At 38.7% G+C, this 24,669-nt stretch overlaps 1 protein-coding gene across 4 annotated transcripts in view; it reads left to right on the top strand.

The window, feature by feature from the left end:
- Positions 1-740: 740 nt before the first annotated feature.
- Positions 741-24,669, top strand: part of LOC103715777 (E3 ubiquitin-protein ligase UPL6) — a 50,187-nt gene continuing 26,258 nt past the window's right edge. For 3 of the 4 annotated variants that reach the window (XM_008803531.3, XM_039121559.1, XM_026807961.2), the window contains exons 1-8: positions 741-968; positions 1,124-1,283; positions 6,995-7,092; positions 7,194-7,321; positions 11,718-11,829; positions 14,565-14,745; positions 14,910-15,092; positions 15,511-15,693. In XM_008803531.3, coding sequence (XP_008801753.1) covers positions 1,125-1,283; positions 6,995-7,092; positions 7,194-7,321; positions 11,718-11,829; positions 14,565-14,745; positions 14,910-15,092; positions 15,511-15,693 — 1,044 coding nt within the window. In that variant the 5' untranslated portion in view covers positions 741-968; position 1,124. Of the gene's footprint in view, positions 969-1,123; positions 1,284-6,994; positions 7,093-7,193; positions 7,322-11,717; positions 11,830-14,564; positions 14,746-14,909; positions 15,093-15,510; positions 15,694-24,669 lie in introns of those variants that run through there. The other variant, XM_026807963.2, reaches the window with a different exon arrangement.

The raw sequence follows: 24,669 nt of genomic DNA, 5'->3' as shown, positions 1-24,669 counted from the left end.
GACCATGCTTGTAACAATTATAATCCAAAAACCAAGTAGTAACCATTTGGAGCATATAATAGTCCTTACTATAAATTCAAATTCTTTTGTTTTTCACAATAGACCATGTATGTAATAGATGCAGTCCAAAACACACATCATGCCTTTTTTTTGTTTTTAATTTTCTGGATCATCTAAAAGTTCCTAGATTAAACCTACACAATATAGACGTTTACAATAATAAAGTTCCCTAAATTTTGATCCTACTATTTGAAACCAAACAGACTCAAGAAAAATTAAATATCATTTTGTTTTCTGTTGAGCACTTTTTCTAAATAATCAGGATAAGTGAACGAGGCACTCATTTTGGCATGCTATCAAATGACCTAGAATTCAAATACTGATTTCATCAGGGCTTTCACCATTGGATTGAAGTATTCAAGGAGGGCTAACCCACCTTTTAGTCACCATTGCTTATAAGTCCCTTTCATTTTTAATTATTATTATTTTTTAAGCCTGTATTCGGTGATTGGATTCCCGGCATTTTCTTTTTGGAAGTATCGAACCAGGTCTGTTGTCTCCGACCGACAGGTCCGGTCCAGGTCCAATTCTCGGACTCGAAATCGAATCGAGTGGGTCCGGCCGCGGAAAATTTCTGGACCGACATGATTCCACGAACACGTGGCCGCCTCTAAGGGCATTACCGTCATTCTCCACCTGAACATAAAAAAAAACCAAGTCATTTCAAGAAATCTCAGCCCTGGGGCATTCCCCTGAAACCCGTCGGTATAAACCGGGACCCCTGGAACTCACCGGCTTCTAGTTTCTTGGAAAAAGCCGGGCACCGCCTCTCTACTGGGGACTCGCTCCCCACCTTCTCCCGTTTTCTATCGTCCGATTTCGCCAGCGAAACGAAGGGATCTCCGCTTCAGAATCGCTCCCGTGATATCTTTTACCCCTAGAGAAGAGATCAACCCCCCGGATTCCAGGTTTGATTCGATCCCGAATGCAATCGGGCGTTTTCTTGATGTCTTAGCGAGGAATCTGACCTTTTTTGCAAGAAATCCGTGTGGAATAGCTATATTTTGTTTTGTTGATGATTTTTTTTGGTGATTTTTATTTTTTTTTTGCGAATTTATTGAAGGATGTTCTTCTCGGGGGATGCATCCATTCGGAAGAGAGTGGACTTGGGGGGACGGAGCTCGAAGGAGAGGGATCGGCAGATGCTATTGGACCAGACGCGGCTCGAAAGGAAGCGCCGGTTAGGGTTACGGCAGCAGTCCAACGCGGCTGTCAAGATCCAGGTTAGTAGGCGACATTTTATTTCTCTGTGAGTTGTTCTTATTTGATGCTGAGTATGAACGTTTCATGTAAATATTCAATTCTCGCTGGCTGGAACGCTATATCTTGGAACTGAGTGGTTAAGATTGGCTTTTCAAATTACATTTGGCTAGTTTTAAGGTTTATAAGGTTTATAGTTTTTCACTTCGGGAGCATCTATGGGGTAAGAGGTGGACAGTAAAGACAGTTATAAATGCTTTGATATGATGGGGTTATGGTTGTCAGTCTGAGTTTGCTTGTGCTTGAGACATTGGTATTATGATATATAGCAACTTTTGTGTGGCTAAGCTGAGCATAGGAGCAGAATAGAATTGGTTAAGGAGGAGCATACTTCGCTTATACGGATATATCAAATCCCTAGAATACGATGATTTGGCACAGTTGATGGACTTTCCCTAGACTTTCTCATTAACATGGTTCATCAATTTAAGATTTTTCAGTTATACATGGTTATCCAAAATTTTCAGGGTAATTTTGGCTCCAGTCACTCTGGCCACAAGATATTTCATGTGCGAATGTTATTTGCAGCATCGAATTGGCAGAGGCAGTCATTTTCCCAATCCTGAGTTTCTCAAAACACAAGAACCATCTAACAAGGTGATTTTGGGATCAATCCGTCCAAGTTCTTCAGCTTCTTGCCCAGTTTCCTTACACCCTCCCAATCACATCAGAAAAGATACATGGATTAGCTTGTTGGTTGTCGAAATGGGGCCTAAATGATGATGCATCATGGCATTGCTTCTGTTTTGCCTATCAATTCATATCATTATATCTGCAAACACAATATAATGGGTGTATTTTAGCTCATTGTATAGCATAACGGAAAGATGTGGAAGGATGTTTGATGGTACGAGATATCTTGGAGCTTGATTATACTTATTTCTCAATAATCTATTTTGTCGATGCAAACAGCATGAGCTACCCAAGTCCTCTGAGCCTTTATCTGGGCATTCAAATTCCAAAATTAAGTATATTTTGGGAAGAAATCTCTCCATATCCTTGTCACAACACCCACAAATGATTTTATTGCATAGTCTGGAGGAGCCAATATATAATTAAACTTGGTTGTTCAGTTGCTAGTCATTAAATCATTTAATCATTAAGTACGCGGCATTTTCTAACCAAGAAACATATTATTTGGGGAAATTTTTTTGATGGGAGTCCTTTCCTAACTGGAGACATACTATACAGTGAAAGTTTTTGGTGGAAGTCTACACTAGTGGGATAATACTTTTATACTTAAGTTGTTTTTGAAAAGTTCCTTTTCTGAAGTAGGGATAAAAATGAGTATTAGTTTAAGATATATTAAAGAGTCAAGGAACAAGCATTGCCACCAAATTCAATGAAATAAATGGTAGCAGAAATTGGAAAAGAAATGATGCATGCTCTTGACTTATGATCATGGGTAGCTCAGGTAAATTTTTATGACTGTTACTATCAATCTAATTATAATAGTAGGATGTTGCCATTTTGAACTAGTTCATATGGAATAACATTAAATAACTAATTGAAGTTGTTGTTTAGTAATTGATACCAAAAATTGCATTTCTTAGATGAAATTGGATGCCCATCTAAATGTAATATTTTGAAGACTTGACAAAAATTACCAAATGCATCTGTTCTGTCCTTGTGGATAATAAATGGGTCGCGAAGTTTTTCTCTTCTTCAAGAAAGGAGTTTTACTAGTAAGGTTTCATTCTCTTTTCCTTGAGTTCTCAAAAGCTTTTCACCATGTCATTCTAACAGAAAATGGGATGCATATTAAGTGGGATCATTGCATTGTTATTAGGGTAACAATGTGTTTCAAAAACAATACATTAGAAGACTTCTAATAGAGATATATATATCTAAGAATCCAAACTTTATGCTACGATCAGAATATTGCATTTTGCATCCTTCTTGATCATCGGTTAACATAGTACGTTATCACCTAAGACATGGATACTTTAAATGCATGGTACTATATTTGTACCATAACATGCCTCATCGTGTGTCGAGGCTGCGGAAAGAAAATGGTTCTTTCCAATGCATTTGGAATATTGCAAGTTAATATGTGTTTCAGTGTGGATGCATTCAAACATACCAATATGGACCATCATAGATTTGTATGCATGATATCGACTCACATATCTTTGTATCGTGCTTTTACTTGTTTATTATGGCATATATCATATATTATGAAGTGGTGTGGCATGGTACCTCCATTGTGTAATAATGCTAAATTTCTTTAGGATTAAGTATTTTATTTTCTAACTGTTTGGATCTTTTTTTTTTGATTGGCAAGTAATGAACTGGACACTATTAAATTTACCCTTTTAAATTTCCATAGATTTTTTTTCTTTTTCTTCATTTTTTTGAAATTGCATGATTAAGTCTAATTCATTCCATTTGCATTATCGACTAAATGTAATTTTTTTATATTTCTACATATTTGATTCACTAATTTGAATGTAACAAGCAAGGTACGCTGTACCGGTCCGAACTGGACGGTGCAGGGCGTACTGTACCGGTATTGGTACCCGGTACGAGTGGCGTACCGACATTTGGTATGCTAAAAAAATTTCGTACTATACTGTACCGACATTGTGCTAGTGTGGCACTGATACGGGGTCCGGTACCGAGACGGCAAACTTTGGTGACAAGCCTATAAATTCATGATAAAAAATAATATAATAATGTTATAAAATTCAGTTTTGTGGAGCAAAGACTTCCATGTTTGAAGGGATGATGGTTTATGCTATAACTTTGTCTATGGTTTGGTTATCAAAGTGCAATGAGATTGAAAATCTTATCATCATAGATGCTTCGGATTTTTGGATTGACTAGCAATTGAACAACTAGAATGCATGTGGGTTTGTTGTAGTTAGGTTTTTTCTTTTTTTCCTTTATTGTTTCCTACCATTTGTAATTAGGTTTTCTTCTTGATTTGTTTACAACAGGGATTTTAAGTTTTCCTTCTTGTGTTACTATCACAAAAATGATGCAGAGAGAACTAGTTAAACACAGGGACATACTTTTGCTTCTAGAAAAGGAATTAGATTTTCTTCATTATTTCTTTAAAGTTGGGATTTTTGTTTTGTTACCTTGTTTATTGCCAACATTATAAATAGTTTTTGCCGTGTTGTTTACATCCAGGGTTTTGAATTTTTCTTTTTTACTTACTACTAGGAGTGTATAAGTGGCTATTTGGATCCTTGTAGCTGAATTTGCCTGCAAGTTCTGTTTCAAGTGTAGCTCAGCTTGGGTATTTGGAGGTCTGTAACTTGATTGCATGATGCAGGTTGAGACTTGGGTTAGTTGCAACTTGGGACCGAACTGTTACAGCTTGACTTGTGGTCAAAATGACTGTCTATTGAGCTATAGGAGTTTATGCTGCTCGCACCTTGGATGAGATTCTATCGCTCCCCTCTTCACTTGGGAGAGGATTTGAGGACTTAGTCACGTAGCTTTGATGACCTCTCCTTTCAATGCCCAACGCCCCTTCCGAGTGGCTTTCTAGTCTCCTCAACCTCTCCTCGACTTCCTTGACATTGTTGGCTCCCTACATTGCCTCTTGCCCCCTCCTTGGTCTTTTCTCGTGCTCACCTAGCCTCTCTAGTGCAACTGACCCTAATCTTGTTGCTCGCTTCACCATCCCAAAGATCGCCATTGTTAAGATTGCCATTTGCATCTATGCCAAGAGGCTTCGTTGCATCCTTAGCACCAACTTCCACTTATAGCTCACCTTTGTTATCCTTCCCGATTCTTGCACCATTGCCACTACCTTTTTCTCCTTCATTGTTAGTGGTTACCTCCTCGACTGTTTCAGCAACCTTATTTGCTTGTTTCAATGCCCATGGTTAGGGTTCATCATTGCCCAAATCATACTCATGCCTCCTCGAGAATCCTTAGCATCATTGCCATCTTCCAGGGAACCTCGAGCAATTCTAGCATGCTTCAATGCTTGTTGCTGTACAAGGACATGAAAAAGGAGGGGAGGGGGTTGGGGTGCAACTGATAGGCATTGATCAATACTTGGTAGGGCATGGAGGGTGCTTTTGTTTTTGTAGTTGATGATCCTGTTCACCAACTCCTTTTATGGCTCTTATGAGGAAGATTTCAATGTTGTGCTTTGGGTGATGTGCCAGGTCATTAGCATGAGGAATGGGGGCATGCTAGCTCTCCCTAATAGGGAAGAATGACAAGGCTGCTGTGGCATGTATGGTTATGTGTGGATTTTGCTGCTGATAAGGGAGGGCTTCTTGGCCCTCTTTGGTGTGGCCAAGGAGTGTAGTGAGCTGAGCATTGCGGCGAGTGAAAAAAGGCTCCTTTGAAGCACTGTTACATCCAACCAAACAACTCCTTTGAACTTATCACCCTCAGCTGTGGTCATCGAAACTGAAAACAGAAAGTGCTGCATCTAATGCTGCAGACTCCCAAAACAGATCAAAGTCAGCCACATGCAACTCAAATCAGTCACAGTGCATCTGTTGTTGCAGGGTTTCAAACAGCCTCTAAGTATGCTAGAAAAAATGCAAGCTATTTATGGTATTAAAAAGTGATAGCTGGGATCCAGACACAAAATGATGTAATTTTGAAACTATCATTTTTTATAATACTCTAGAAAATTTCTCATTTTTTGTTCTGAAATCAGCAGGGCAAGCCAAAATCTAATGAATAAAGGGTCTGTAAATCTAATGAACAAAAGATCTGTAAAAAACTAAAGTATCAACCTTAATTTGAGTTTGCTGCACTGCTCTGTTTGTTGAGGGAATCTTTTGTTTGGGGAGAAGTTAGTGCAAAATGAAAGGGTACACAACAGTTTTGTGCTGTCATACATACTATAAACATGTCCTATCTGCATTTGGTGTAGCATCACTTGAAAGGGGTCAAGGTTGATTGAACGTCTTCATTTGGTTTTGAAGTCTGAAATGGTTGCTCACTTGTTGGTTGAAATTTTATCAAGCTATTTGGACTTGGTGGTGTTGTTCTTGAACATTCTCAGGCTGATGGATGGGTACATAGAGATTTGAAGTTACTAGCAGGTTTTGGCCATGTGTCACTCCAGCTGTTTACTGTTAACTGGCCCATGTATCCATTCTCTTCATTTCAAGTGTGTGCACACTACTGAAAAAATATTGCAGTTTATTGTAAAAAAACAATAATCTTGTGAGTTCTACCCAGTTTTAGAAATACTACAACAATGCTCAAGGATGAATTGATTTTAGATTATGAAAATCCATCATATTCGGTTAACATGCAAAATATGATTGTGACTACATATTCTGTACCTTTTTGAACCCTAAAATGTGGAATGCTCCAATTAAGATATTCTATGCATGACTACATGCATAATTCGTATTTTGTTAACTGTCCATGTGGCCCACACAGGGGTAATACCTTTGGTCTGACGATTAAATGAAAGTTTTTGGGTATCGTACCTACAGAAATGGGGTGGTATTAATTTTTTGTCTTATTAGTGAAACTGGCAACTTTATCTCTTGGTTTTGTTTATGGTCATGTTTTTTTGTAGGATTTGCATTTCAGAAGATAATGGAATTGAGTGTTTGAGATACTTTTTTCAAAGACTCAGCTTCAACATTTTTTATATGTAATTATAAGAAAAGACATCATTGTCACTCTTCCTTTCCCCTGTGCTTGCAATATATGGAACTTGACTAAGTATTAGCTGCAGAAATGCTTCAGAGGGAGGAAGGCTGTTGAAATGGCACGTTCAAAGGTGCGAGAACAATTCTGCTTTACATTTGGCGACCATTGCCAAAAGGCAGATTGGTAGGTTGATTCTTATCTTCAAATTAAGTTCTTATCACTATCTTCCTTTTCCATTTTTTCTTCTTGCAAACATTTTCTAGTGTTTTGTTCTGTCAAGCCAGGCATTGTTTTGGTCCCGATTCAGAGTTTCTTCGCCAGATGCTTTTCTTCTTTACTGCAAACAACAATGGTGATGTCAGCATCCTTCTGGAGGCATGCCAAATGTTGCTCCAATATGTTAGATATAATGGTATGCCTAACAGGTTTATTTACTATTTAGCATGAGGATTCCTTTCATTTTAGTTGAATACCTTATTTTGATAAGTAGAGCCTAATATTCTTAGTTAATTTCACATTTCACATGTTTTAACTTGGGACAACACTTGTCATATCTTGAGCCATCTCTCACAAACTATGGACCTGTGTTTGAGCTTGTCTGGTTCAAATATTCTCTACTTTTACTTATCATGTATGCCTGGAGAAGCAGCAGCATGGTGCACAATGTTCCTCATCTTTTATTATATTTAGGAGGTATATTCACCGAGGTCTTAAAAACCACAAAAACGGGATGGTACAAGTGGTACAGTACTGTTCTGGCAGAAAACCAGCACAATGGTACAGAATGTGTTGGTAAAGACACTATCCTATATCATGGGTTGGTACCTAGTACCATACCGGTTTCTCAAAAAACTGGCACACTGTCTAGTACCATTTTTAAAGCCTTGATATTCACATCGTGGTACTATTAGATTCTTGATATTAAGTTGTAAATTTGATTTTTAAAGTGAACATAAGATACAGTTCTAGTTTGCTGCTCTCCTGTTATCAAACTATATGATTCTTCATTAAAGGACATGCTTGGTGTTACTTTTGCTTTTAACAAGTCATCGTCAATAACCAGTTTTATTTATGTTATTAAACAAAAAGTATCTTGTGGTATATCTGATGTTTGGTGATCACATTTTATGCACTACTTTTTAATTTTTATCAATGGGCATACCATATTTGAAAGATGAAGCAATCTCACAAAAAGAAGCTAGAAGCTAGTTTTTCTAGCATCTCGTAGAAGTATTTTTTTGACTAATACTTGTAGGACCAATTTTAGTCGATGTTATCAAACACTTATTTTTCTTGGTATTTTATTAATTTTAAAATTTGTTAAAGGACTTTTTTAAGCAATACGGCATGCCCTACATAGACCTGTTTAATGGGCTGGCTGGGCTGGATTCGGCCAGGCTCAGCCAAAAGATATAACTGAAAATCTGAAACTAGTCAGGCGTGAGCTTGGCCCGTCTTGGCCTTCTGGCCCGGTGTTTACTTGGGCTTCGGGCATGCCTCGGGCTTAGGGTCTGTTCGGTACTTCTTTTTCTCTTATTTCTTTTTTTTTTAAAAATAGAGATATGGAATCCAATGCAAGAAATATGTTTGGTTATCCTATTTCTATTTCTGTTTTTTAAACAACTTCCATTATTTTTGGAAAAGTGAAAGTAAAAATTTTCGCTTCTAGTTTTTTTTAAAAGTGAGTTTTCACCCTTCTCCTCTCAACATCTTTTCTTCTGCCTAATATCGCCCTCAGGCTTGTTGCGCCTGCCCAACCATACCGAATCCCCGAGCCTTGCTTGCCATCTCTTTGCCTGATGTCGAGCTATCCCTTGTCCCCGACCATGTCGTCGGCCCCATCCGCACTTCCTTTTCCTCTTTCACTCCCTCGATTGCCTCTTTGCCCGACGTCAAGCTCTCCCTTATCCTCGACCACGTTGCCAGCCCCATCCCTGCTTCCTCTCTCTCATCACCGACCATTTGCCGGCCCTTCTTGTGAAAAAACAAGAGAGCGAATCAAACATGTTTTCTTTTGTTAGAAATCTGAAAAAAATAGAATTCCTATTTCCAGATTTTTTTTAAAAAAAGAGAGAGAATAATGCCAAACACAGTCCTAGCATCGGGCTTCTTGGACCTTTTTTTCAGTTTTAAAAGTATAAAAAATGGTTGTAATGATTAAATATTTGAAAGGGATGGGTAAGGGCCATGAACTTGTGTTTATGGTTGTTCATAAGGAGTGTTGGTGCATGGAAGAGAGATATTAATATTTTTTTGGTCACTAAATTCGGATCCGTAAGGCATAAGTATACATTATATATTATATAAGATTCAAGCTGAGCCGAGCTTGGGCCGGGCTGAACTAAACTCGAACCTGGCCCATTTTAACAGGCGGACTCATATTTCAAGCCTAGCCCGACTTGGCCTGCCGAGCTTAAAATCCAGGCGTGGCTCGGCTTGCCGAGCTTAAAATCTCGGCTTGCCTCAGCTTGGCGAGCTTAAAATCTAGGCGTGGCTCGGCTTGCCGAGCTTAAAATCTAGGCCTAGGCCCATTCAAAAAGCTCTGGGCTTGGATGGGCGGGGCAGGCCATCCAGCTCGTGAGCAAATCTAGCCCTCAACTATGAAAGGCCTATGTTACTCCCTTTTATCTTCTTCTTCTTCCTCTTGTTCTTACTTTTGTCGTCAATTTAGAAAAAAATGTATTCATGTGCTCAACGATTTGGATGGAGCGTATATACTGATAAATGAAAAAAAATATACCGATTAATTTATATTCCAATTTTATTGTTTTTGACTATAAAATATGCAGAACAATTTTTAAGCTTGAATTTGTAATTAATTTGGACACTGGTGATATAATAATAAACATGGTGAAATTTTCAAAAACATCATGAGATGTCAAGGAGGAAGACAAATTGATTAAGAGTTAAACATGTAGTAAAGCATAATGATGGTGACAAGTCCATACTGGTCCGGGGGAACATGATGCTTCCATTGTCTCTGTTGCTGCTGCTATGGATCTAATATTGGAATATTGTATTTGCTGCTCTGACACCATGCATGGAATCTAACTTGGATTGCAATATTATTACATCCTATTTTGCATTTCTTTCAAGGGAAAATAGATCCAAGTTTTGCTTGCTGTCTCAATATTCTCATATCTTGTAAAATGTTCGCTGGAAGATGAAACACAGAGACGAGAATTGCCTCTTGTATGCAAGAAAATCTTTTGCACTCATGACTTTTTAATCACTTATTCAGAAATTTTTATATGTGCCCCTAAATACAGATCCAGGTTTTAGTTAGGTTTAATTGGAAAATCATCCAGATTAGCATCTCTTGTCTAATATTTTCAATAAGGGCATTTAATCTGCCTTGTTTATGTTCCACGTACCTTCTTCTACTTAGTAGTTTCTTTTTTTTACCCCCAAAAGTTTCCTTTATATTTTTGCATTATAGTGTGTGATTGTCTTTAGTACCATAATTTTCTAGTTGAAAGCACCACATCATCAATGAAATCTGCCCCAAATGATAAATGTATGCTTCTGTCCAAGTCCAACTATATATTAATCAGAGGAGTTATTTGCCAATCATTGCTTCTAAGAGCTAAAACGTTGATTCCATTCAAAAAAAAGAGCTAAAGTGATGACGAAAATAGGGGTGGTTTGACGAGACTTCGTTGGAAAGATAACAAAAAATTGTGTGCATTGGATGTCAGATTGGGCAGAGCTTCTGAATTCTTTATTGCAACTTTTGTCATGCTGTCTCATGCATTTTCCTTGTTTTTTCTTGCTCTTTAGCATAATTTTAAATCTTCTATTTGTGCAGTCCCCTGAAATCTTTGTTCTAGATACCTAAATTATCTGATTTGGTTCTTCATCTTTTGAGTGTAAAATATGTGATAAGTGTACTTCCTTTTATTTACTATTTCTCCCATTGTCATTCCTAGTTTCGTAATAAATCCACAAAATGTTTCTTAACAAGTTAAACGATCAGGTGAAATATCTTAATTTAAGATTGGAAAATGTTGAGTACCATGTTTAAATAATTCACCTTGATATAACGGTAGTCAAGAAGTGAAATCTGGTGGTGGTTTGCTGGGAATTATAGAGATATCAAGGTTTTGGAGTGTGGCATGTTGTATAATATAGCATGAGAAGGTTCTTAATGCTTCCTCCAAATCTTTGAAAGGTTGACTTGATTGGAAATTAAGTGCTCTTTTCTCAAAGGATCAAGAATTTAGAGATGCTGTCACATGAGTGTCGAGTTGGTGGGTGATTAAAATGTGATCTTGTTAAGTATTAAATGGTTATTGGTCAAAGTTGCTCTTAGCTGCTTTCTTTTTATAATGAAGGATTCTTGAACTTTGTTCTTTAGATTTAAATCAACCTCCCAAGAGAGTGGATGGGTTGCTTGTAACAGTTACTAAAGATACGGGATGCCAGACTTAAAAGAGATTGACAGTGGGGATAGAGGCAGTGCAGTGGGAATTGGTTTTGGCAGCTACCTGTTGTGCTTTTTGGTCGTGTGTGATCTCTTTCTGTCATGCTTTCTTTACTTGTTTCTCTTCCTTCCGTAAATCTCTGTTAAGCAATAACATGTTTAGGTGTTCACTCGTATGGTGTACCTGATTTCAATGACATTTACTTCTTTTTTTTTTTTCTCCCTTGACATGCTAAATAATTATTAATAGTGGTTCAATACCTTGTATTTTGCTTTTTGTTAACTTCTCATCCAATGTTATGCTGGATTGTAATATTCGTGCAGTGATTGCTTTGCTCTAGTTGGATCTTTTGTTATTTCTGATATGGGATTTACTTGTTTACAGGGAGTATTGTAAGTCTCTTTGCCGGCCTCGATTACTCTTCAAAACATTCTCTTGTGGTGCATAGGGTTAAAAAATTTGCGTATATCTGTCTGCAAGCAATATACCAGAATAGGTGAGTTGCATGTGTCATGTTGTTTTTGAAATAGCTGCTTGGGCTTTGCATTGGTGAGCATGTTCAATTTTCGCTCCCCTGTCTTTTAATCATTTAGAAGTGAGATTTGGAGAGAGGTCTAGTACATGTTTGTCCTTCAACTTTGTAATTCTAACCTCTATATTGATATAATTGAAAAGATAATTGGGAAAAAAACTTTATTGTCATCATCCTCATAAAAAAAGATGTGGTATTGAAGTTATCCTTTCATTCAATATAGTGGTCACTGAGTCAAGTCCCAATCTTTTGCTGTTGGGATTTTGCACACTAATATCTGTGACAACCTCATAAGGTTGTCTTGGGATCATCATAATATTTTTCTGGTGTGACTTTTTGAATCAAAATTAATAGTCTTAAAATGTGGTGCATACTGCATATGTATATGTGGTTCCTTGACTGCACTGCATTGCCTCTATGCAGTTGTATATGCGGTCACATTACATATGGACCAAGGTCGGTCAACTTAGCACTGCATGGTTGCATATCTTGCTTGCTTAATATTGTACAGGTACATATGTGAGCCAACTTAGCATTTAGGAGCTATATATATATATATATTGTATAAAACTTACTCTTATGCGGGCCCATGTGGGGGAAGTGGGTTCAAGCTGGTGGTTAGGTTTGATATGGTTTCAGGTTGGCTTGTTATGGGATTAATAGTGCTAAATTGTTGTTATATTGTAATTACTGCTATTTGATATTTGATACTAAATAATAAGCATGAATTGTCTTTTGTTGTTATTCTTACAAATGTTGCTATTTTTCGTCCATAAGAAAATTATTAGCATTATTGTTCTTTTTATTGTACTTAATATATTATATTTATTTTGAAATAGTTAAAAATAGTAACCGTATATGCACCCGCTTATGCAGCCTGCATGTTGCATGGGCACTAAGTGGTCCCTTGACCACTTGCATATTGCAATCGCTTTTTAAAATATTGAAAATTAATGCAGTGCAAAACAAAGTACGCCATCTCGGTATCAGGCCTTGTATCGGTGCCACCCTGTCACCGTGTCGGTATCGACAGCCAGTTTGGCGTACCGAGTGTTGGTATGCCTTCCGTACTATATACCATTACCAAACTAGTACAGTACGGTATGCCCCGCATCATCTGGTTTGGTACGGTATGACGTACCTTTGTGCAAAGCCTAACACATTCAAAATTTAGATTATTATAATTGTATAATCTTCAAAAATAGTTAAGGACATTCTATTTGTTTAGGAAAATTTGATCCAGTTAATGGTAATGAAGTCTTGAATGTCCTAGCACAACATTCTATAATGTTTGATGATTGGTAGTATATGTTGGAGTTCCAATCTGCATAATACTGTTTTGCTTGTTATTACTGAAATAACAAATGGTGGAACACTTGACATAACCTAATGTGATATGATACTCTTTGAAACTTGCAAAAATGATAACCATATGTTTCTAAGAATCGTACAAGCCAAGACAAGAAATGCTCAATAGGAAGCACATTTAGAAGGGTAGCTTCATCTTTCTTAGGATATTCTAGATTCTAGTACAACTGCATCATATTGCTTAAATTAGTTATTTGTGACATGAAAGATGGAAGCCAATAAAATAAGCATGCAAAGATGCTGTCCTGTGATAAAAGGGCTGCACAATTTTGAAATGGTGACATTGAGTGGCATCAATAACAAATAAACAGACATACAACCCCTACATGTTTGAGGGTTAGAATTGGGTTACAAGGGGAGGAGAGGTGTTTTTTTTCCTTTTGTAAGTGGGTGGGCGTGTTTTGGGGGGGGGGGTATATCAAAGGTACAAGGAAAAGACTCATTGGAATATTATGATAGTCCCTCTCATGGTTCGCCATACCAGGCGTGGCAAGTGTACCGTACCATACGATACTGAATTGAGAATCAGTATGGAATGCGTGCGGAGTCTCGGTATGCCGAACCGACCCCGTACAAGGCGTATTGATACTGTCCCAACATGGTATTGATATGGGATCTGGTACCGAGACGGCTAAACTTGGTCCCTCTAAAATGTGCCAAACTCTGAAAATATTGAAAGTTAAGTATTGATATTTCAATAGAAGTATTTAAGCTATCAATATGGATTTGAGATGTCGCTAGAGTTTTATTATGAATTTTGAAGATTTTTTTTAAATAAGTGTTCTTTTCAAATAAACCATTGGTGGAGATTTGATGAATTTTGAAGCTAATTTCACATTTTCTTGACTTAAAAATGGAATTGGTTGTTTCTGTTCAACCTCTTGCCTTAATTTCTCTATATATAATGGGAAAGCCTCGAGTCCAACATACATGTTCGAGTCAGGGCCTTCCTGTCTTTGGGGTGAGATTGGGTGTTCTGTTCCTTGAAAAGTGGGGAAAAAACAAAGACCTATACAGGTCCACCTCTTTGATAAAAGCATGTGCGAAGGACGTGCAGGCATGTAGCATGCATAGTGTTTGGTCTCCATATATTTACCATGCTATGCCCAAAATATCTGCAGAATTGTTGGCATTTTTAAACTCTCTTTAAACTGATGCATTCTTGAGTTGTCGTTATATTAACCAATTGTTTCCTGAAAGTTGTGCTTTTGGGTACACTGTTAATTGTCTTTGTCACTAGAGCTATCTACAAATGACATGTCTACATGTAAGCCCCTTTGTATGTGGAATCTGTTGCAATACCTGATCTTTATTTTGTTTCCTTTTCATAGGATTCATTTGAAAAATCAAATTCTGATGCCGTCCAAGTATTCTGCTATGCCAACAATCATCTTGTTAGAAACAGTGGCTTGTTTAATAAATCCTGAACTTCCATGGGTCTGCAAAGTAGTTGATTATCTCCTGCAGAGAAAAGTTTTCTCTTTGTTGCGTGGCATGGTTCTAGCTGGTGTGGTAAGAATTTTATTTTAAATTATTTGCAAAATTGCATGTTTCAAAATAACGTCAAGATGTTTAGGACATATCATGCACAAAGAAAGAAAATAGACCGACATGTGCAGTGCTTGTCTCTGTCTGCTCCTGCTATTCTCTTCCTGATAGAAGAGTCTTTATTGCAGCAAAATTTGAATACTCCAGAGTCTCGTGGAAGTGCATCTTCCTTGGAGCATGTTCTTATCCTCATTGCTTCACATGCTGGTCAGCATCCATGTTGTTGTTCAAGTGTTGATCCACGATGGAGTTTTTCCTCACAAATTCTTACCATTCCTTTTCTATGGCATCACCTATCATACTTCAAGGAGGTAATTTTTTTCAGAACACCCGTGTGGATGCATATAGGCTCTTCTATCAGTAGAAAGTTTTGGAAGGGAATTAGGGCCATCAAGGTTGGATGAAGTGTTAACAAAATCCTTCCATGTTAAAATTTCATCTTGTGCTATTGTGTATTAAATTATTCCTGAACGAATCCCAAACTTAAAAAAGTATTCTATGACGTAAATTTTGAATTTCGTAAAACTGAAAAAATAGTGTCTAATTATGGGGTGTGTAAGTTATGTTGTTAATTGTACATATGAAGTTTATCAAGCTCACTATTGCTAGTGACTTGTCTTGAATAAGCATAAAGAAGGCATGCATTTTTTGCTTACCAATAGTTACACTAGTTGGTACATTGGTCTTATATCAAGTGTTTTTACGTGGATTAAGCTGTTGGCCTTTCAGGTTTTTTCAACCAGGGGACTAGGCAAATATTATATTCACCAAATGGCATCATGTTTGCCTCGTCATGTTAGTGTCCTCCCGAATGATGCATCACTTGAATATCCTGGTTATGCCTGCCTGCTTGGAAATTTACTTGAAGCTGCTGGTGTTTCTTTGTCTGAAAGAAACTGTGCTTTTAATACGGTAAGGGGTTCGTGACCTTCTGGAATTTGTTTTAAACACTTTTGACTGGGCTGTTTATCATGTGAGTTGCTGTATTTTTTGTACATGATATAAGAAGACCAATTTTCTTGTTTATATCATTAACCTTGTTGTCTTTTATGACCATGTGAAGGAAACACTAAACTTTCATATGTTTGCTTCACATTCAAGATTAAAGTATATCCCAAACATAATGCATTCTTCATCCATTTTGTAAGAACAATGTATTTCACAGGTAATTGCATTGTTATATGCTTTGCTTGTTGAAAAGTGAAACATGCAAGTGAAAGGGAATATCGTGGAGAAAAGGAGAACTTTTATAGTTCATTGAACCTCTCAAATAATATGGGCCACTAGTTAATTGAACAGACTTGTCATAGAGGAAAAGAAACATGGAGTATATTTGAATTAACTTCTTGAACAATTTTGGCTACTAATTAATTGAACAGGACCTTGCTATTGCTGTTAATGGTCAACTTGGACATCGGTGGAAACAATGTATGTTAATGAATTTAGTGCGGCCTGGGAAGTTGATTTATTAATTTATTTGCATACTTTTGACCAGCCCCCAAAATTAAGGCGCCATTACACTTGGTTCAATTATGAGTTGCATGCTATCTTGATAAAATATAGTCTGTAGCGTGGTCATGAACCATTGTTGATTATTGGCAGCTGAAAATTTCATTTGCTCATTGCACTTAGGGTGAGCATTTGTGGAAACTTCATATTCATCACCATTTGGTAATTATCATATTTTAAAATTATCAGGTATCACAAATTGTCAGTCAGAAGTTGTAAAAAAGGGATTATTTTATGTGACCCTTTGTTATAGTTATTTGTGATGACCCAGTCCTGTAAATGCTATTTGCAATTTTACATGTTCATCATTTCAACAACTTTAAGAACAATTTTCCATCAGCACTGGGCTTCGGAGTACTTCAAATGCTTGATGTGGCACATTGGTTGGAATTCTATAACTAGACTGTTGCCCAAGGTGACAAGACAAGAGGGGGAGGGGGGTGAATTGGTTTTTCTTGATTTTCGATTCCTTAATTATGTTAATTGATGAGTGAGTGATTTAGTTAATATAGATTAAGTGCAAGTAGTGAAGTTAGAACAATACACAATACAAACAACAAGAAGTATAGTGGTTCGGTGCTCTCCTATGCACCTACGTCCACTCCCCAAGCGACCCCTTGGAAATTCACTATAATTCCGCGGATTACAGTTGGATTGTTTTTCGGGCTCACAATCCAAAAACCTTTACACTTTGGTTTTTTCGGGATCACCAAAAACCTATGTTAGTTTTACGGGCTCACCAACAAACCTACACCGTTGGTTTTACGGGTTCACCAACAAACCTACACCGTTGGTTTTATGGGCTCACCAACAAACCTTACAAGATTGTTAAGAAGAAGGTTGAAACTCCTAGATGAGCTGATATAACAATTATAAACTACAAAGAAGAGTTAGAATCTAGTTATCGCTTTGATAAGGCTCTTTTCTTCTTTGTCAAGGAATGCTTCATTCTTTAAGGGTTGGTGGAGCTCTTAATGCCTCTTTTGATCTGCTCAACCACTTTCTTTTGACTCTTGAATGAAGCACCTCGATGAAGAAAATTAGGGCTTTGTCTTTCTTGAGTAAGCTTTGATTTTCATGCAAAGGATGCCTTGTTCTGATGAATAGTGTCATTATAAATACTCTCCCACGTGTTTATGTTACTCCCAATTGGTTAGATTTGAAAAATTATCCGTTACTAGCCGTTGGGAGATCAAAAAGTACTTCTGCAGAACTAGCCGTTATGCTTCTGCCCGTGCTGGGGTCGACCCAAACTTTTCTGGGGTCGACTCAAACCACTGTTCATCATACTTGGGGTCGACTCAACTTCCACTGGGGTCGACCCAACTTTCGCTGGGGTCGACTCCTACTACAGCGGGGTCGGCCCTCTCAGGAATCACAAAATCTTGTATTTCAGCTGTGTCACTGGGGTCGACTCAACTCCTTTTGGGGTCGACTCAAGCTACAGTAGGGTCAACTCAAGTTTCATTGGGGTAGACCCTCTCAGGGATTTCAGAGACAGTTTTGAACGACATAGCCTTGGGTTCGACTCATGTTTAGTTGGGGTTGACTCCATTGGGGTCGACTCAAGCATTCCTGGGGTCGGCTCCATCTGGGGTCGGCTCAAGAAAAGTTGGGGTCGGCCTTCTCAGTAAATTCTAGAGACTTGTTTTCCTAAGGCTTGAAGCTGGGGTCGACTCAAGGTTCTTTGGGGTTGGCTCCGCTCCTGGGGTCGACTCCACTACTGTTCATCCGTGCCATTTTTGTAGAGGTGTGCCTGATGGTTCCATGATGTGCCAGGGTCGACTCCACCTATGTTGGGGTCGACTCATTCCACACTTTGCTGCATCTTAAGGTTAGACTCATCCATACAATCAAAGAAATATATTTCAAGCAATTTTGAATGTATGCCATGGTAGTGCTACATACTCTTAACAATTAAAATTACTATTTTGCCCTTAAGAGTACATTTCACTTGAAACTTTGCTGAATTAGAATTTAGAATTCTCTATTCCTTTTCTATTACAAATTTTATCTTATTATTAATCATTGAAAGACATCTTGATCTCATTCTTCTAATGTATCGACTATCGAGAGTGTCGAACTTAGTAGTGATGTATCACGTTAACTTGTAATACTAATTAGATATTTCCTCAATGGTTGTGTTAATCATCAAAATAACACCATCATCCTCATATACTACCGACCTGTCAAATAACAAGTAATGACATTGCCTCTATTTGGCACTTATATAACTTAAAGAAAGTTAATTGACTTTCTTGGACCACCGTATGTCTCCTCATCCAACTGATGTAGGGGCCAGTTTCTATATTGTCGTCCTCTAGCTTCATTCGATGCTTGCCATCATGCCTTTCACCTCAAGCCTTGTGGTCTACAGCTTCAAAAATCAAGGCCATCATCCCTTGCTTTTCCCATATCTACATCCCCCTGATCCTGTCAAATATCCTCGTTGTTTCAAACCAATTGTAGTTTCTACTAATATGAGCTTGTAGCCTTTGTTGGTTGCCTCTCTTGCCATGTCCACATGTTGAACAATGCAAGCTGCCTTTACCATGGAATACTTTACATAAGTCATGCCGAGCTCTTTGGTAGCACCTACAACCAGGTGGGTGTGATCCGATCGGTAAGAAGGAAGATTTTTCTCAACCCACTCGACTCAAATCTTTAAAAAAAAAACTAGAAGAAGATGAATTGCGAAAGTAGGGCTTAAGTCCCTTTTTCTTTTATTGATGATCCACACTTTCTAAAGTAAGGTATGTAGCCCCTATTTATAATACTAGCAAGGTTCTTCCTTTCACAATTTTGGTTGGATTCCTCTCCTAGTTCGAATAGAACTAGATATCCTAAAATAATATGACTAATAGAAATATTCTAAAAAAACTGAAATTTAGAAATATTCTAGAAAAAGTTTAAATTTTTAAGAAGGTAGATCTCGGTTTCTACGTCAACTCTGCCATCTGTCGCTTCGCTTGTTTCTTCTTGGATTGGGCGAAAACGTTAGATCAAAGTCTTATCCGAAAAAGAAACTTTCGATTTGACTAGCCCATTTCGGAGCCCAAATGATAGAATTTCAGCCCGATTTAACTCCTTAGGAGGCTAGCCAAAACTTGTAGATCTCGAAAAACTATCCAATTTCAAAAAAACATCATTTTAATTGAGCATCATACGTCCAAGTTATAGCCTTCAGAAGTTAGGCATGCAACTTAGCTTTTTGATCTGGTGGATCTCGCTCCTGAACCTTGTCTAGCCCTGCTCGTAGTGGTTAAAGTGGTCCACATCGAGTTTGAGGATCCTCCTGGAACAAGGCTTCCTGTTTAGGAGATTTATCTCCTGTTAAATTAGAACTGAAGGTGGAGAAACACCTGTTTCTCTATCTCGCAGTTTAAGCATCTAGCTTTGCTCGGAGATGGTTTTTGGCAAGGTCGGCGGAATCGTTCTGAACCGGACGGTTTCAGCCGTTTTGAGCCGTATTGGAGGCTCACTGATATGGTTCCAAAAATGAAAACCGTTGCCGAAGACGGAGAAGAAAAGAGCAAAAGAGGGCGAGCGGAGGAGGGAGGGAGGCTGAAAGAGGGATGCGGACGCCGTCGGGAGGCCGACCTCGCCTCCCACCTAGGCGTCAGCCTCCGCCGGTCTTCCGCCGGAGTCTGTGACCCTCCACCGGCGTCCCCTCCCTCCCTCTCCTCTCTCTTTTTCTCTCTCCACGGACTGCATCGCCTTCTCCTCTGTCGGTACAAGCCCAGCATAGCACAGCGCAGGCTCATACCGACTTGTGCCGCCGAGAAACCGGTACGGTGCCCGATACCGGTTCCACCGACCTTGGTTTCTGGCCTGGCTCTTTTTAGCTCTTGAGTCTCAGCGAGCCACTTGCTTTGCTCCTGAATTTGCATTTCATGGTAGGGTTGCTTGCCGTCCTTTCTTGTTGATGATGACTATGGCAACTTCTCTTTGATCTCGATCTTGGTAGATCGATTAGTAGAACCAAGGGACGAGAGCTTGGCCTCTCATAGGTGCTATCGGGTTCTCATACCGTCATCATAAAATTGTTGCAGGCATTAACAGGTCGCTTTGCTTGGGCAGTAGCTGCAAGGTCAATGTTACCTTGTATTTTGAAGGTATTGATCATGAGCTTTCCATCTTTTATGAGACGATACTTTGTCAGACGTCAATAGAAGACTGTATCTCGATCCCAAAGGTACAGGCTCAAGGATAACCTGGCAAATATCCAAAAAAACTACTTCACAAGTCACCTTGTCAATATATCTCTTAGTTATGGTGAAATTTCTAACATTCTCCTTGGTGTGTCCATGGAGGTTACAATGATCGCTGTAATTTTTCTGAGTCGTGTTGGCTTATTTCTTGCCCTGCTTCTTCTTCTGCTTGATTTTTTGCCGCCTTTCTTAAACTTATCGCCCTTTTTACCTTCCTTAGGCTGATTCTTCTTAATCTCCATGGCCTTCATGCTGGCTTCGCTGATGTCTTCAACTTTAAAGAGTTTCAGCCTTTTCCGGATGCTCTTGTGGAGACCTCCAACATACTTCATTAAAACTGTATGATCAACGATGGAGATTTCGAGTGAAATTGCTTTCCTGTGGAACTCGATGTAGTCCTCGACAGACTGATCATACTTCTGCTATAGGTACTGCCACTTGATTAGGCGATCCTTCTTATGGTCGATTGAGTAGAACTGCTTTTTGATTAGGCTCTTGAATTTATTCTATGTCAGATTAGAAACATTATTCCTTATGTGTGAATTTCACCCGGTAAGAGCATGGATAGAAAGCTCGAGAAGGGCAAAAGGTACATTTTGGACACTAGAGCATCCATAGATAGTAAAGTATGTCTTTAACCGGTCTAGCAAATTATCTAGCTTCTCCCCATCAACAATTCCATCATATACAAGGATCTCGATTCGAGCTTCAATTTTAAAGGGTTGAATAGAGATTTTTCATACCTATAGGTAGTGCATCCTTCTTGCTGGATGATGGATCTTCATCTTTAGACATAGGAGATAGCTTCACAACAGGAGTTGTTGGTGCTTGTGCTGAAGGTCTCGCCAATCTGAAGACGATTTCGGTAAGTTGGGCAATCTTTTTCTCTAATTGCATGAGACGTCCTTTTGTCTCATCATCCATTGAGGAAGAACTAGCAGCCATAATCGTTTTTGTCTTTCGATGTACTTGAAGTATAGATAGCCCTTCTCTTGATTGCTTGTATTGCTCATGTGTTTGGACCATGAACAAAGGCCCCCACAAATGTAGAGGACCGATGCTTTGATACCTACTTGATCTGATTAGATCAAGTTGGAATTCTACTAGGTAAGAGCATGGCTCTAATACCAACCTACTCCCATAAATGTAGAGGAACCTGGCACTGATACCAACTTGATTTGATCAGATCAAGTTGGAATTCCATCAGGTAAGAGCATGCCTGTGACACCAACCTGACTCGATCGGGGAGAAGAAAAATTTTTCTCAATTCGCTCAAATCGAATCTCTTAAAAGAAAACTAGAAGAAAGAAGAATTGCAAAAGTAGAGCTTAAATCTCCTTTTCTTTTATTGAGGATCCACACCTCCTAAATTAAGGTACATAGCCCCTATTTATAATATCAGCCAGGTTCTCCCTTTCACAATTTAGGTTGGATTTCTCTCTTAGTTTGAATAGGACTAGATATCCTAAAATAAATATGACTAATCAAAATATTCTAAAAAAAGCTAAAATTTGAAAATATTCTAGAAAAAGCTAAAATTTTTAAGGAGGTGGATCTCGGCTTCTACATCAACTCTGCCTTTTGTCACTTCGTCTGATTTTTCTTGGATTGGGAGATAACGTTAAGTCAAAGTGTTGCCCGAAAAAGAAACTTTCGGTTTGACCAGCTCGTTTCGAAGCCCAAACGATGAAATTTCGGCCCGATTCAACCCCCTGGGGGCTAGCCCAAAGTTGTATATCTTGAAAAACCATCCAATTTTAAAAAAAAGATTATCTCAATCGAGCATCGTAGGACTAAGTTATGGCCTTCGGAAGTTTGGCCTGTGACTTAGCTTTCCGATATGGCGGATCTCGCTCTTAAACTTTGTCCTACCCTGCTCGTAATGGTCAAAGTGGTCTGCATTGAGTTTGAGGATTCTCTTGGATTAGTGTGCACTAATTTTGTGCTTGTGTCGTACTTTTGACATGCTTGCGGCTTCTACCCCCACTGTTGGAGATTTGGCACCAACTTGAGAAGAGCGGGCAGGTTTCAAGAGGAAATTGACTTTATTATTTTCTACAGAAACTTGACCCCTACATCCTCTGCCACTACTTTCACCACCAATGTCAGCACCATCATCTCCTGATTTGCTATTTTGCTGGTAGATGAATGTATTTGAACTAACGTTTGAAAAAGTGGCTGCTGTATGGAGGTGAGTGACTGCATAGTGAACATGCATTATGTGGGCCACATATGTGGTTGCATATGTAGTTCGCATTTTAAACATTTAAAAGATAAAATACATTGTATATGATAATTATAGTATTTTTCATAAATAAATAAATAATAGGAATATTAATGACAATAATATCTAGCAAGTAGTGCTTACTACTCAGTACTTGATTCTTAGTGGCGATAATTATAGCACAATTAGCATATTGACATTGTTAATATACATGCATCTAGCCCACTTGAAACCCACATACAACCCAACCATTATCTTAAACATGCCTTATTTACATGGCTGACATGGTCACCTCATGCTAAAAAGGCAATATAAGTAGTTGCATAATGATAAGTAAGCTGCATATATGGCCGTACAATGTTAATCCTAGTGCATGCATATCGTTAAAGTGCTAAGCAAAATGACTTTTCAATCCAGATGCAGCCTGACTGCATATAGTAATTGCAAGTGGGGTATGCGTGTATGCATATGTGGCCTTATGTGGGCCTATTTGGGTTGATCACCGTCTGATCATGCTATTTGTGATTGGACTTGTGGTACTTGTGATTAGATTTGAAAGGATTTGGATGCTTAACCCGGCGAGAATGCTAGCACTTAAAGGGGGAAGTATGTGAGTGAGGACTCGTGCAGGGATGTCTTTAGCCCCACATTTGTTATGCACTAGGCTACTTATATATGACCAAGGAATTCAAATAACACTCTCTGGTGGCTAGCCTTTTTGGGTGAGGTTTTGGATTGATACAAAACTATAGTGAGCAAAGATGCAATTCCAATGATTAAAATAACAGGAGGGATGACACCCTGTTCCACTAGCATCAGCAGGCATGTGATAAACGACTGCACATCCTCTAGGGCAAGGTTCGTCGAACCAGCACTAGAGATCGTATTGATTGGGGACTGATTCGGTATGGTATGGGTCTGTATTGTATTGTTTCGAAATGAATCAAAACAGGGAGGAAGGGGAGAGGGAGTGGGAGGAGGGCTGAGGGAAACCCTAACCCTAACCCTCAGAGCGAGAGAGAGAAAGGGAGGAAGGGGGACGATTGCGGGAAACCCTAACCACCGGTTAACTGCTGACTTCTTTGCTAGCTTGCCCGAAACTCTATCTTCAGAAGGAAACTAACCCTCGGAGCAAGAGAGGGAGTACCGGAGGTGCTCTTGGACCATTGTGAGAAGCTAGGGGGGGGATTGTGCGCGGTGGGCAGGGGCGCTCTCTTGAAATTGCAAGTAGAGTTGGGGGGGGCACTCTTCGTGAGAAAGTAGGGGAGGTGGGGTTTACACTAAGCCAACCCTATCTCGAATTTATAGGCTAGACCGTGTCGGTACCCATTAGTCTGGTTTGGTACGCTACGAATTGGCCGGTTTGGCATGGTTCGACCATCTTTATTATAGGGTTTGACTCGTAAGACATGCTTGGTTTACTTGAAATCTTAATTTTTTCTAGATGGATTATACATACTAACGAGCAATGTCAAAACTAAAACACTTAGAAGAATCTAATATATTAAAAGTTTCATAGCCAAAATAGGTCTTACAACCATTGTCTGTAGACATGATTATATGTCAACATATAACATCTTGTTTTAATATGCTTTTAAATATTTTTAGTCTTTAGGAATACTATCGAGATTAAGAGAACAAGACCTAGAGATTTTTTTCCTACTTATTATTGGGCACTTATGTAGGACTAAAGAATCCAAATAACATTTTCTTGCTAGCTTTTTTTAGATGAGATCCTAGGTTGTTACAAATGGTATCAGAGAGGACCTGACCCATGGCCCATGTGGACTTTGTGAATGGTCTTAGATATACTTGCTTCATGAAATCAATTTGCAAATGCTCTTCCATGGACCGTTGTTCAGGAGCTTGTTGAGCAATCAAGCAGAATCACTATTGTGGTAGTTGAAGAGAAAGAAGGGCAGCAATTAAAGATGCAAAGGAGGT

This window comes from Phoenix dactylifera, unplaced genomic scaffold, assembly GCF_009389715.1.
Source record: "Phoenix dactylifera cultivar Barhee BC4 unplaced genomic scaffold, palm_55x_up_171113_PBpolish2nd_filt_p 001140F, whole genome shotgun sequence".
NCBI lineage: Eukaryota > Viridiplantae > Streptophyta > Magnoliopsida > Arecales > Arecaceae > Phoenix > Phoenix dactylifera.
Note: the sequence above shows the minus strand (reverse complement) of the source record. Positions and strands in the feature narration are given on the sequence as shown.